This window comes from Solanum stenotomum, chromosome 9 (assembly GCF_019186545.1).
Source record: "Solanum stenotomum isolate F172 chromosome 9, ASM1918654v1, whole genome shotgun sequence".
NCBI lineage: Eukaryota > Viridiplantae > Streptophyta > Magnoliopsida > Solanales > Solanaceae > Solanum > Solanum stenotomum.
In genome coordinates, this window is record NC_064290.1 from 51,511,209 (window position 1) to 51,527,499 (window position 16,291).

General features: G+C 27.8%; 2 protein-coding genes across 2 annotated transcripts in view; both read right to left on the bottom strand.

The window, feature by feature from the left end:
• Nucleotides 1–16,291, bottom strand: part of LOC125877631 (uncharacterized) — a 306,889-nt gene that overhangs the window by 141,422 nt on the left and 149,176 nt on the right. The gene's annotated exons all lie outside the window — the stretch shown is intronic.
• LOC125876378 (uncharacterized) lies at nucleotides 3,332–4,250 on the bottom strand. Its single transcript, XM_049557560.1, has one exon. The coding sequence runs from the start codon at nucleotides 4,126–4,128 to the stop codon at nucleotides 3,508–3,510; it is 621 nt and encodes a 206-aa protein (XP_049413517.1). The 5' UTR covers nucleotides 4,129–4,250; the 3' UTR covers nucleotides 3,332–3,507.

Consider the following 16,291-nt stretch of genomic DNA (forward strand, 5'->3'; position numbering starts at 1 on the left):
AACTAATTACAACAATATACCTGAAAAAAATTAGTTTTAAATTTTTTTCTTTAAACTAAAGAATGAAAGAAAAAAAAATAAGAATAAAAAACTCAAATCATAATAACCAAAGAAGTCAAACAACAATTTTGTGTATGAAAAGGATTAAAATTTACCTTAAACTTTGTTAGAAGGATCATATATCCCTACGTGAATTTTAAAAAAATTAAAAGTCAAATATATAAATTTAAAACTAATTTTCACTTCAGTTAAATGAAGGGTATATGCGAGCTCATTTGTAACAGTCGGGATAAATATGTGTCGTTTGTATAACAGTAATGGTATATATGTGCCACTTTCATAACGAGGGACATATCAACTCTATATGACAAAGTTAAGGTGTATATCAGACCCTTTTCCCATAATTAAAATTGAGAATTTTTTTCAAATCATGTTATCATAAATGACAATTACTCAATGAAACGATAGTTTAAATAATTACATAAGTTATTTGAGATTAGTTCCGTACGCATGCACTTGATTTGCGTGATTACACTATATCTCAAATACATGTGTTTTAAGTGTTGTATGTTTTTTTAACTGATTTAGATCTTTTATAATTGAAACGTATTAAATAAGGAGAAAAAATCACGCCTATAACAATTTCTAAAAATGCTGCATATCCATGAGCTAAAAAAATATAGATTCTTCTATCACATTCAATAGCCGCCATCTATAAATAAAGGTAATCATTTAAGAGAGAGTTATTTATCTTCTAACCAACTATCATACGATACGATAATATGTGTCACATTCGAACACTTCCTTTTCTTTTTGTGGAAAAAAAAGAGCCACAAAATAAAGAAAGGCAAATTATTATTCACAAGATATATTATAATTTATATATATACATCCACAAACCTTATTTTCAGAACCTTATCTTGATTCTTTGAATTTCAGTTTTTTCATCCAATTCCTACCCCATAGAATATATATATATATATATATATATATATATATAAGTAGATTTCTTTGGTGGTTCCTATTTATTTAAGACTGACATTTATTTACTTTTTGGATTTTACTTAAGAAAATATTGCACTATCTTGAATAAGAATTGTATCTATTTGTGTGGCTCCTACTTATTGCCAACGGACACTGTTTGTATAATAGGAAACATTTATTTGTTATTGTTCTGTCTTAATTTATATAACATATTTTTTTTTATACTTCTACCATTTAATATTATATGATGTAGTTTAATTGAATACGAAATTTAAGAAATGGGAAAAATTGATGTTTTGGAACCGTTCTAAAGATAAATATTTTTTTAACAGAAATTAATTAAAGTACACTCTTGTGGATTTTTTTTCACCAAATAAATAAAATTCCGATAAGGGTAAAACGATAATAGTATCATTACATATTTTTCAAATAAGGAACTATATCGTTGTTTTTATACTGACTTAAAAAATGATGTCATATAAATTAAGACAAAGAGAATATCATATATCTATTTTGACCAGAAGCTTTCAAAAAATTATAATCTTTAATTAAGCGTTTAGACCTAAATTGAATGAGATTTTTCTTTTTGAAAATAAAGAAGAAGCAGCTTAAGTTACATGATGGTATTTGAAATTTGAAATTTGTAATCGGAAATCTTTTTACTTGAAAAATCTAATTGAAAAACCATTCTAACTTATAACCAAACAACATTTTAAGGATATACTTTTGAATAAATAAAGAATAAAAGTCAAATTCAAAAAGTTTATTTCTTCGTGTACCTTTCAATGCTACTTCACTGTCGACCTTTTCAATTTCTTAAAACAAAAAAAAAATATTTTTAATATATAATAGAAATCACATAAACTAATGTTAGTATAGTTGCAAATTATATACTCTACTAGTTGGGTTAGCAACATGTTTGACACTTGAAATGATGATAATAATAATATCAACTATATTTAAATTAGGAAGCAATACTATAATGAAGGAAATTTAAGTAGGGTTAAAGTCGTTAAAAATAGGTTTGAAACTATTGAAATTGTGATTAAAAAATTCCTCCATAAATATTCCACCCTCCCCGTCTTCCTTTTTTTCCCTTCTTGGTGCTTACGTTAGTGTATATATTGGTAAGAAAATTGTAGACGTTGAGATAGGACAAGTATTCATATTTTATTTCTTTCATTTTTTCATTGAGATGTTCGAATATATTAGAGTTCGATTAATTTAAATTCGCATCAAATTCATTCTGAAAATTTCCGTTAAAAACTTTTTTATATCCATGACTCGAAATAGAACCTCTAATTAAAAATATCTTATTGATAGTTTAATGGATTTTAGCTCATAGTTAGCTGTAATTGTGTGCTCTTATACTATGGGTTGTTCCCAACTTTCTGCTAACTGTGCACTTTGTTTCTCAGCGACTTTGTGGGCACTAATCGTCAAATCAGATTTTATTTTATCTTTTTCATTTGACTTGAAACAAAATTTAAGAAAAGAAAAAAACTTTTTAATCTTGTGATTCTAAATTAAAATTACCTTAAAGTACCAAAATATCCTATAATCTTGTGGCTTTAAACATGTCACGTAAAAAAGTTAAAATGTTGCCAAAAAAGAAAAATGACCATTCTTTTTGAAACAAACTAAAAAGAAAACTAAGTCATTCTTTTTTAAACGGAGGAAGTATCTTTTTTGTTAAAAGAGGTAAAAAATATGAAAAAAATTAAAAAGGATTAACATTATTGTTAGTACTTAGTATATTTAATTCTAATTTGTTTGTTTTTAAAATCAATTTAACTTTAATTAAGTATTATTGTTAGTACTTTTAGTATAGTTTAATTCAAATTTTGTCCAAATTGGTCCCCCAATAATGTCCTTGATTGATGTTTAAGTCCGGCCAAACGAATTTACCCATCAAAATAAAAATACCTGCAAACATAAGAAACAATAAACAGAGTCAGTACCAGAAACTTCATAAAAAAAATACACAAATAAATAAATGACAGATATTAATGATTTAAATAAAAAAAAAACGTATATTTTACTCCTACGTATACGGATAAGTAATACGTATACGTATAATACGGACGGATACGGCGTACATCACGGCTAAAATAGGAAACAGGAAACGGAGAATGGCCAAAATGGAAACGGAGAACGGCCAAAAAGATGACGGAAACGACGACCGGGAAAATGTCGATGACATGAAAGTGAATGGATGTGATAATTGGATGATGAATTGATGATAATCAAACACCTTGAAGAGACTAAATTCCGGTTTATCATGTCAATTGGATTTAGATCAATTTTAATTTGAGCCTTAGGAGGCTGTATTTTTTAGAATGGAAGCTTCATGAACAGCAACGCCAAAATTTCATGATTTAGTTTATGTTAATAGAAAAAAAATTAAAATATTTAACTATCAGAGTCTATATACAGTCGGATCTTAGGGTTTCGGGCACCGGAGTACACAAAAAACCGTTCCGTTCGGACCTCCACTGAGTCCTTCTCCATCGCTAATTTGCCTTACGAATCATCGGCTTTGGACATGGCGGAGAGCCGGCTAGGTCTACGCTGGAAATCAGCTCGGCGGCGTTGTTGATGAGAAGAAGGACGAATCAAAGCTGCCAAAGCTCTTTTCACCAAATCACCTTCTACTGTTCCGATTCTCACGAGCGAGTTCGTCATGGCGGACCGCCTCAAAATCAACTGATTCGGACTGTAGCTAGCCGCCGTACGGCTACCGGTTGAACCTGAACCATTCCTATTCTTATGTAGACTACATCGGAACGAACCTGGATGTGTCGTCGGTGAGCACATACACGACTTCTTCTGACTCCGGTTCTGCACCACGTGGTTCCGGTTCACAGCAGAAATAGACCGGCTCGGTGAAGTAGAACGGTCCAGAGAGAACCGTATAGAGGACGCCGGAGACGACGACCTAGAGCTGTATAAATTCACACGATTCGGAGACGTAGATCTGTGGAGAATAGCGTGTGAACCGGTGGAAAAACCGGAAGTTGAGGAGGCAAAAGCAGAAGACGTCGACGAAAACGACGAATTCCTCTGGCTAGGTGAATAGAATTTTCCGGCCGGTGAAAGTGAACGCATTACCGGTCCGCTTGACCTCCTAGTAGAAGCCGCCATTGTTGTTGTCAGAGTAAAAAACTGTAAAGAGCAGAGGAATCTAGAAGAAAGAGAGAGAGGGAAAAAAAACCGGAAGATTTTTTTTCTTTTTTCTTTAGACCCGGTTTGGGCTATTTGGTTTGGCAAACCTTAGCACCACTCAAGGCATCTATTTATAGGACTCCAATTTTTCTTTTTTTTTCCTTTTTCATATTTGGGTTGGGATATTTTATTGTTAATTGCGTGTGCAACTCCTTTAACTTTCTGGAATGTGCTTTTTGGTCCAAAATGCATTTACTATGATATATAATAATAATAATAACAATAATACAGCTAATACTTGATAGTTAAGTAATGATAAACACCCCTAGGCACATCATGTCAATTCACTCAACAAATATTTTTTACTTTTAACAATTTGAACTTCTTATATATGTAAGGGAAAAAAGACAAATACATATCTGAACTATCATAAATGATATATCATATTTTTGAAATATTAATGTTCTTGCGCTCCAAAAATTTAGAGCATATATAGTAAGAAGTTTCTTAGGTAAATCCTTGGGAATTGAGAATTGAAAAAGGATTTAACTTATTGAAATTATTTTAAAATTACTTATAAATAAAAAAGAACATCAGTACAATTTCACAAATAAAGTTATAGATTGAATAGACGCATATTGCAATATGACTTTTGTAGATAGAGAGGTGTTTTTTTATAAACTACCAGCTCCAAACAAATGTTTATGAGATATAATTGTAAGAATATACAATAAAAAAATATTAAGATGCAAAACAAATGAGGCAGCTACTAAATAACTTCTTACTTATCTCACATAAAGTGCTACAACACTCAACTATTTACTATTTCCCCCCTAATCATTAGCCTCCGAACCTTCTTATCTCGAGTTATATCCTTAACTAAAATGTATATCATATCCTATCTAATTATCTCCAAAGTCAAAAATAAAATCTTCTTACACTCAATTCATTTTTAGACTTCACGGTGTGAAATTACGTTGAATTTATTTTCATTTATCTCTTCTAACTCCTACTATAATCAGCCTCTCACATTTTCATATTCGAACTATCTGACCACCTTTTCTTCACATATCTGAATCAATTAACATGATTATTTCTCTCCATAAAATAGGTAACTTAGAAGAAAATATCTCAATTTTCAAGGTCACCAAAGTGCAAAATCATGAAAAGTATAAAGGATGAGTATGTAAATGAGACATTGTCAATTCCTTGGGAATTCAATTTTCTTGACCAAAGCAAGTGGGAAAAATTCAAATAGAGAAATAAATCTTTAACCATAGTTTATAAAGTAGTCTAATAGGACCTAGAAATTTGGAAACCAGGGGCTGCTTCGAAATTATTTTTTTAAAAAAGAACAAAACGACAAGGAAATTGCCGTTTTGATTTAACGGCAACTGTTATGGTGGGGACACTAAAACACTGCCACGTACACTTAGTGACTCACTCCCCATAGATTACACGTATACATGTTGCTATTTTTGTAATTAAATTCTTTTATGTCTACTTCAAAAATAATATATTCGTTCCGTTTCTATTTATTTAACCTAATTTTATTTGGTAACAAAATTTTCCAAATAAATGGACATTTTTAAATTCGTAATTTTACGTATATCATAATATGGATAAGAGTTGAAATTTGTAAGCTAACCTATAATAATAGATGAGTTTGCAAAACAAAGTTGAATTAAAATAGAACGATAAAAATAGCAAGATTAAAAAAAAATGAGTGTTAAATATTTATATTTATATTTATATTTGTACTTAATAATAAATAAGACATATATATTGTATGTATATACACTGTTAATATTTAATCACTACTAAATATTGTACATCTTCACTTTAATTTGTTACTCTTAGAGCCGTCAAAATGGGCTTAGGCCATGAGGCCGGCTCAACTTTACCCGTTATTAGGATAGGATTGGGATAAGATTTTTCAAGTACATTTAAAATTAGGGCTTATAAGCTCGGTCCATATAAGTCATTGGCCTTTGAGGCTTGATCGGGGCTAGGCAGGGTTGACCCATGGGCCAAAACTTTTTATTCAAGAGTAATTTACAATAATCTCACTAGTATATAATCTAATAATTTGAATACACGCTATGTTGTAATATTATGAATTTTCGTACCCAGGTACATATAACTCAGAATATATGGACTCAAAATTATGTTAATTTGTTCAAGATATGCTCTATCAAAGTAGATTCGCATGTATCTAGGATACATATACAAATCTCGCGCCCTCGCCTCCCTCCCATCTTGTTTGTCACTCTCTTGTCTCACTCACATATCTGGTATGCGAAATACATGCTAATTACACTAAATTTTTGCTAGTGTTATTGAAACAACACCATTGTTTGCCATATTTGATTTGAAGGGTGTGTTTGGTATGAAGGAAAATGTTTTCCTGGAAAACAAGTTGATTTTTGACTTATTTTCTCATGTTTGGTTGGTGACTAGAAAATATTTTCCGGAAAAGATTTTTAGTGTTTGATTTATGAATGAAAAATGTTTTTGAGAAATATCTTTTATTTATATTAGAGTAGAAAATAATTTTTGAAATTGAAAATATTTTTTAAAAAGAAACTTAAATNTAAAAAATAAACTTAATTTTTTTTTGAAGGGTGGGGGGATGGGGGGATCTGGCGGGGAGGGGGGGTCGAGGGTAGGGGTGAAAAAAATGAAAATTTGAAGTTGAAAATATTTTTTAAAAACAAACTTAAATTATTTTTTTTGGGGTGGAGGGGAGGGTCAAGGGTACGGGTGAAAAAATGAAATTTTGAAGTTGAAAATATTTTAAAAAAACAAACTCAATTTGTTTTCTTTTATCTTATTTTGAGAAATGCACATTCAATGTTTCAACTTTCCATATATTTTGATTTTTGACATTCCAAGTTGTCACGCATCTTCCCATATTCCAACCTAATTTTTAAAATATTTCATTTGGTAGGATTCCATGCTCTATATACTTTATAATAATAAAAAAAAATTAATATTNTTTTTGTCAATTTTTTAATCCCATTAGTTTTAATTTGTTTTCTTTTTAAGCTAGTTAAAATATAGAGCAACTTTCACATATAGCAAACACAAAATTCATATTTATATGTTATAGTAAAGTTTGCATAATTGCGCTCCATAACAAACATATATATGTATTATTTGCTATACATATACAAAAAAAACAATTGTATAATTCGATATACATATACAAAGAAGGCGGTTGTATAATTCGCTATACATATACAAAAGAAAGTAGTTGTATATAAACGATTAATTGTATAATCTGTGTATGTATAAAATGAGAAAGAGAGAAAGGCAAAAGAAAACTGGGCAGGGAAATATTTGTATTGTATAATTATAATTGTATATGACGAAGATATATGTATTTGCATGTGTATATACAATTTTCTCTCGCTTTATACAAACAGAATCTCAATTTATACATTTCGTTTTCTGTTTGTATAAGCGAGAGAGGCGAGCGAGATTGGGAGAGTGGCGAGCGAGATCTGGGAGAGGGGAACGAAAATATATGTATATATACAATTTCCTCCCACTTTATACAAATACAAATACATTTTATACATTTGTGTTTGTATAAAAGCGAGAGAGGCGAGCGAGACTGCCACCAAACGAGAGTGGCGAGCGAGATTTCACTAGGTAGAGTGGCGAAATTAGCAATAGTTTGCTATAGGGTACAATTAAATCAAAGTATGCTTATATCATTTAATTTGAATTAATAGTTTGCTATTATATACAATTTTCCCTAAAATATATTATGTCTAAATTGGAAAGCTATAATACATGGCCAATTCCGTAAATTTGTTAGGATATTCTATTTAGACACACTCGAAGTACTTCAATTTCTAATAAAATATTTTAATTAAATTCTTTTGATTATTTTTTTTTTGCATATATTCCGTTTATGTATTAGATATTTAAGTTAACTATCTAAAATATGTCATTTCCTTTAATTATACACATTCGTTTCAATAAGTCATAAAATTCTGCACGTTCTTAACTTTATATATATATATATATATATATAATTAAAGAATATGATATACATTATGTAGTTAACCTAATAATTAACAAAAACACATATAAACATTTTTTTGTTCTTCTAAATTTGAACTAAAATTATCTAAATAAAACACTTTATTAGGAGTTGAGATAATTGCTATATATTAAACCTTAATTTCCCTTCATAACTTTAAGAAACTTTTTTATTGCCATACCAATGATATATAGAGTTCAATGATGTACAATTATAGAAAACATATACTGGATATTAGTTAATTTAATATAAGTTAAAAAAGAAATTGGGAAGAAAGATACTTTATTGGAAAACATGGGAAGATCATATTCAAAGGGCGGTGCTCATGTGGGGTTGTATTATGAAATTGTGACATTTCATAACTAAATTTGTGATAATAATTTAGGAGGACATGGCCTTTGGCGTATAATTATTAATTAAATAAGTAAACTACAATAATGTGTGCCTTACCTAAACAATATGTTTATTTATTTTTGTAATGGTGTTAGGGCACAAGTAGGAGAATAATAATATTTGAGTCATGGAATATTTTCTCTAAGAATTTGGGATTTGTTCAATTAAGTAGGCTTTTGTGCCAAATGCATTTGGGAATGTCCAAACTACTTTATGAAATAATATTTGGTCTATGGAATAAAAACATTAGTACTTGACTACATGTTGAATGTGAAAAATGTATTTTGATTTTATATTTTTAGTTTATTTAGCCAAGTTTCTAGAAAGTTAAATAGTTTTTAGTATTTTGAGGTGTTTAGCCAATTTTTTAAGGAGGAATATAAGTGTTTTTGAGTAGTATCCGAAACTATTTTTCGGAAGGTAGAAAAAATGACTTTTTTTTTTCGAAAACACATTTGAAATCTTGATTAACGGGCAAAAACGTTTTTTAAATTAATATATCTAAATACAAATGAATACACTCGAAAATTATTTTTTCAAAAAAAACTTTTACCCAAAAGCGTTTTTTTCTAAATAAGTAAATTTTATAAGCTTAACCAAGTCATCAAACAACGATTTATGATTTCATGTTTCTTTTGCATTTTATTTATTCAACTCATATATAGATTTTTCTTCGAAGAGGTTGTAATTAAATTAGTCTTCAAAAGAGTCTCATGTTGAAATTCATATTTTTTTAAAAAAGAATCTCAAGTTATTTTAGTCTATTACATGTGTTACCATACTTTTTCTTTCTTCTTGCAAAGAGTGGAAGGGTCCAAAAAGAACCTAATTAAAGTAATTCCATATTTTAAGTTTCCTACCTATTTGATCTATTACCAAATATTTATCAACACATATATTAACTATCAATTATTTATTTGTGCATATTAAAAATTAATTGTTGATATATGTTTCATTAAAGATTTGACGATAATTCAGAAAGAAAACTTACACACTTGATATTTCATATATAAAACTTAAAAACTTGAAATATTTTTAATGTGTCTTTTATCGTTAACTTTTTTGCGAAACTTAGTGGATTCTTTTTTTTCAAATTGTATTATTCCAAAAGGTGTGGATACACTACTTTTCTTATACTTTTTTCTTGAAAATTCGAAGAAGTAAAGTCATTGCACATTATGTTGTTATTTATGACATATATAGTATTAATTATTTATATGGAATATAATTCATGCAATCCAAAAGATACGCCATCATTCCCACTACAACTAATTGCTTAGAGGAGACGGCATTCATGAAAAAGCCCTTTGAGTTTTGGTTGGCCACTATTCCACATTCAATCAACTTCAAAATTCCCACATGATATTTACTTTAATTTTTATTTGTTCGTTGTGTTTGAGTCAATTTATGTGTAAAATAACCATATATTTAATGTAATTTTACAAGTAAAGTTTGAGGTTGAGAGTCTGGTACTGTGCATGTATAGATCTTGCATATTTCTATTCTGTGAAGGTTGAAAGGTTGTTTCTGATAGACCATCTCAATAGTAGTGAAGAAGTCATATTAAAATAATGGAGAAAATAAGAGTAACAATAGTAAATTAAAATGATACGATAATCGAAGCAAAAGAAACAACTTACATATACTTTGATTAATTTTATATGGTACCTGCTAACTCAGGGCACCAAACCTTAAACATACAAGAAGTAGTAGATTTTTCCTTTGTTGAAATTTGAATATAAAATCTCATATTTCTTGATCTTTTTCATTAATTACTAGGTCACATCCATAAATGAAATCCACATGCATGATAATTTTCCTAACATTTCGTCAACTATGTACTGCCTCCATTTTGTTCATTTTATTTCCTTTTAAAAATCATACTTAGCTTGGCAATAAATTTAAGATTTTAAGCTAGTGAATGTGAAACACCATTATTGATAATATTTTTTAAGCAAATTAATTTGAACCATTTGTGATTCATATTTCCTTTTGAGTTTAATCATCATGACATACAAAATTATTAGCTTGACTAATTTAAATTTACATCAACTAAAAGCATTTAAAGTAATGAAACGCCTAATTAAAAGTAGAGAGATGCTCCCATCTTTTAAAATGTCTTTTTATTATACTACCTAATTGAAAAAAGGACCACAAAGACCAATAATTTAATTTACTAAATAAAAGTTTTGCAATCGACAAATTGCAAAAGAGATTCTTCTAAAGTCACACATGAAAGATTGCTATCTTAAACCAAAAGCACAAAGCTTTAGTGTTTTCTTTGAATTATTTATTCTCATATTAATTCCTATTGCCTTTCACTAGAAAAAAAGAAGAAGAAGAAGAATAAAGGTGTTTTTGATATGTCTCGATGTTTAATTAGTCAAAAATTCTTAGAAAATATTTATCTATGAAAATATTTTATTTTTATGCTTTTAAAAAGAGATTTTCCTAGTAAAAATAGGAAAAACGCATATCATAGATCATAAGTAATATTCTATACTAATCATCTAATTTCAAAACTCGAACACACCCCACCCTTACTCCATAGGCCTCTTTTACCTTTCACGATAATACAAATAGTATTCGTATAGATTATATATATAACTATTTTGAAACAATGCAAACAACCAAGTCAATGAAAATTATAAGGCCAAATTGGAGTGAGCTATAGGGTGGTCTTGAGAGTTGACCAAGTCAGGTCAACAATTGAAGCTAATTAATTAGCCTTGAAGAGGCAAATTATTGACATTTTGCAACTTCCTAGCTAGTTGCACACAATATGTTTCATTGAAATTTTAGAAATTTATATTAATTTTTAGTATTGACTTCCTTTTGGGTTATTGGAACAACAATCATATCCTCCTTTGGAATTGGGAGAATATATCTATAATAATACTCCTTTTGTCTTATTTTAACTATCGTTTTACTCTCTCTTTTTAATGCTTATATTAAAAAAAAATAAAAAGTTGTTTTTATTTATTGAAAGTAGATAGATTTTTTCTCTTAAATATTATGCATAGTGTTAAAAATATAAATGAAAACAATTAGTAATTTTAGTATTAAACTCTTAAAATGATAATTATTTATGGACTAAAACAATTGTTAAAATAAGACGATGGATTAAAATGGGATGAATGGAGTGCCACATGATTTAACATTCTTTGAGAGAATAACTAGACTGTATTGATGTGCATGAGACTGTTTCTTTCTAAATTAAAATTTCATTCTAAATATGAAAGAATCTTAATAATATTTTTTTTTCCAAACAAATTCTAGCCAGTATGAATCTAAATTATTGCGGAAAGAAAAACACTTTATGCCTATGGTACATAGGAATTCGATGTGAAATACTTTTTTTTATTCTTCTTAGCGTATCAATGAGAATACCTCATGAATAAAGTTGTATATTCCAAATGCCAAAATCTTTTATATACCCTCTCTTCCATCTCAAGTGATATTTTTTTTAACTCATATGAGTTGTGATGCAGTGCTTAGACTGCTTCACTCTTAATCAAAGATCTCGGGTTTAAATCCTGAATATGGAGAAAAATTTATTGGAAGCGTCACCCCGAATAGGCCCTACAGAGCACGATCCGAATTTAATCGGAACTCCAATTTGGGCTCCAATGGAAACCAAAAAAGTGACTTTTTCTTTTGGTCTCATTGGAAAGAGGGAGAAGAAGAAGATCAATTTATTATTTTAAAGCTATTTAACTTATTTATTAGTAGCTTGTTTGGATGGTTGTTACTTTTGATATTATATTGTGTTATTAATTTAAATATAATCTAAGCATTTTAACTATTGTTTAGTAATTAATTTAGAGAGTAGATTATTAAAAAAATATTTATTTATATATCTATTTTTGAAGCTTCAGCTTACAAAATTTTAAAAAAGAATTTAAGTAAAATACTTTTTCAAACACAATTTCAAGTTACAAAATCACAATTTCAAAAATTCATTTTCTTTCAAATTTCAATTACAATCTATGATCAAACGAGATATGACCGAGCACATGCACACCAGTTAGGGGTGAATTTATATCCTAGTGATCTTTTCGTAAAATTAAATATTTTATATCTATATTTATACTATAAAAAATTAAATGAAGCACTTAATTAAATATTGAGTTACTTATCTAAAAAATTAGAAATCGATTCCACATGCATATATTTTTCTAAAAAATTATATTCATATTTTAAAAATTCTAAATTCGTCTCTAACCTCGATTACTATCACAATGAACAGAGCAGAGTAGTCTTCAGAGGTCACACTTACATATGCTCAGCTCACATGCATTGCCAGACCATCTGAGCTCAAAAAATATATTGGTATTTCCTTTTTCATTTATTATAATATTAAATTAATTTAACTATCTTAATTCAGCATCTCAAATTAGGTATCTTAACAATCGCGATTATAAATAAATTCATGAATTATAATTATAGCAGTGTGATACACTCTGCTCTCTCCCGATTCTTATTTTACTCAACCTCAACACTAGGTCATCATCACTATCATACCCTCTCCAACTCTTTCGAATTTTTTTATCCACTTTATTTAATCGTATATTTGTATTAATTGATTTATAATATGGAAAATAATTTAACGAGCAAGTGATTTATAAGTACGATGAATAATATAAGCTAAAAGTGACAACTAAAAATGAACATGAAATGAATTTCACTATTTAAAATTGAGGCATTAATAAGTGTAGCTTAGGAGCAATTAATTAATGCACAAATAATTGTTTCTCTTGATGTTTATCTCTAATAAGTGTTGCCTAGGGATTAGCACTAATAAGTGTAGATTAGGACCAAATTAATTGTTTCTCTTCATGTTTATCAGCTTGTATAAACAAGTCAACTCTATTACCACTAGTGTAATATTTATATTAGTGCTATAAATAATTGTGCTTATTAAGAATTTAATAAATATAATGTACTTCCTCCGTTCACTTTTACTTGTTATTTATTTTTAAAATAGATTTTATTTTTACTTGTTTCTTTTGACATATCGAAAAGGCAATAATTTTTTTTTCATGCTTTATTCTTAACATTAAATACTTATTTTTCAAGACATCATTAATAGGGACCGTTTGGTAAAATACATATATCAATAATTATTTTCTTAATAGTGTGGCAAGTCAAATTGTGACAAGGAAAAATGAACGAGTGAGTATAATTTATCAAAACTATTTCTAATTAATAAATGTCTCTTGAAAATTGAACATTGTTGCTAAAGATATTAATTTTGGAACAATTTTTTTTATTATACCGTGACACTTATTTTTTAGGATGAAAGAAGTGCTATAAATCATAAACAAATTATGATTAACGATTTTTATATTTATCTCTCAAAAAGTAAAAAAAAACATTACATAAATTAAAATCAAAATATTATATAAATTGAGATACAAAAAACAATTTATTATTACATCCATGATAATGGTGCAATTACTTGTCAAACACACCTAAAACGTATTATTAAATTTTAAAAATATATACATTAAATTATTCAGATTCTTTGTTCAAATATTATAATGCTAGAAACCGTATATATCTAGAATGTAGGGGTCTTAACAATCCCAACTTAAATTGAAGTTGACTATATGATTTTTTATTAATTATGTTAGTTCATTAATAAATAATCAATGATGTTAGGTTACTATAACCCTATATAATCTAATTTTTAAAAATTGAAAAAAAGGTTTAAAATGCTTTTAAATAATTATACGAATTGAATATAAATACCCTTTGTCAGTAATTTGGTCTAAAGAGTTCATGTCATTAGTATTTTGAAACAAAAATATCTTTGCTATAATTATTATTTTTAAATAAAAAATATCTGATAAACATATTATTTCTCATTTATTTTTAAACACTTTATTAATCTTTTTCTTGTTAGGAAAAGATTGTTTAGAAAGAAAAAAAACAATTTGTTTATTAAAAAATATATGATATCTTTGACCTAAAAGAGACGCTATATTTTTGGATCAAACTATTATGAATGGGGGGTTATTTTATTTAACTTTCCATAATTTAACAATATTTTGGACTCATTTTCAACTTTTTAAAAACAATTTATGGAATACCGGTGTAGGGGAAGAAAAAGTGAAGCAAAAAAAATATTTACTTTTTAACTAAATTATTAATAAATTCAATGAATACTTATACTGGGATAACAATATTTTGTACGAGCAGCATAATTAATAATCCTTTAAACTAAAACTATATATATACGTATATTGAGTTCGATTAAATTTGGACTATTTACGCTAATGTTTGGCCAATTTGGTACACCAAAAAGAATATTCAAATAGCTATTCACATGGGATGTTATACTACTTTGTAAACAAGCCATGAGAAATCCATTAAATATATGTCCATGAATTTACTTTTATTTAAAAGAGTTACATCACTAGTTAAAATGTAAGATTATACAATCTAAAGTACATATACATTTTCTATGCCTTTGTATTAATAAAAATATAGCCTAATTTAATAGGACTACAATATTTCACTACTAAAAATTTTACAATCCTATTGAAACTTCTCAACAAGAAAAAAAGTTTTTGTGATTATTTAATTTTCATGTATATTTTGATTGAAGTAAAAAGAGAAAAAATAAGAGTGTTTTCACATGAAAAATATTAAATAGCTTCTTAAAACTATTTCAACTAGAATTTGGTTTCTAACTTTCTATTACACGTTTTTTTAGTGAATTGATTCGGTAAATGTAACTATGCATAAATTTTTACATAATTGGGGTAGAAAAAAATTACATAAACAACTTTTAATATGATTTGTTGAGCTGCTTTTGTATCTGGCGTTGATATATTAGTGAAACTATAACAGGTGATGAACAAAGATTGTGCATGATGGAATGGTATGATGATAAGTACTCCTTCATCTTTAATTAGAGGTCTTGAATTTGAGTTTCCCTGAGTTCGAAATCACCTTTATTAGGAAGCGTTTTATTCTTTAATGTAGAACTTTTCGATGTAAATTTAAATTTAATTAAGCTCCAATATGATATACCAGGTGAGAAACTCAATAAATAAATAAATATAATAGGTGATGCAAATAAGACTTTTTCATCTATGATAGGTGATGCTCCAAACTATTAGTGGGTCACAAAAGGAAATGAGAATTTGCAAATGATGAGTTAATTAATTACTTAATTTAACTTAGTATAATTAAATAAATAAACATATAAAATTACAAGGGACTTTTCCGTTTAACTAACGGTCACTTTTGTTGGGGAGTGGGGGTCATTTTAAAGATAATCTTTTTGCACCCCCTAAAGTTTCCACGTATACACATACGTCCTATGAATTGATTTTATGATTTTCAAATAAGATATGATGAATTAGTTTATTGAAAAAAAAAATAGCGGCCATTGGTGTGTCATAACATTAGGCAATGCACATGTGGGGTTGTGTGAATGAATGTCTAACTAAAATTATAGACACGAATTCAAAATTTAAATTTGATATGAATTTATTTTATGAGTTTTTTTATTATTTTCTTCTCTGTTTCAATTTGATTGTCTAGTTTTAATTTGATATGAAATTTATATAAAAAAAAAATTAAAAAAATTGTGGTCTTAAATTACAAATATGTTGAATGTATCACAATGTCTCCTAATTTCATAGTCTTAAATATATCACGTGAAAAGTGAAATTAAAAAGT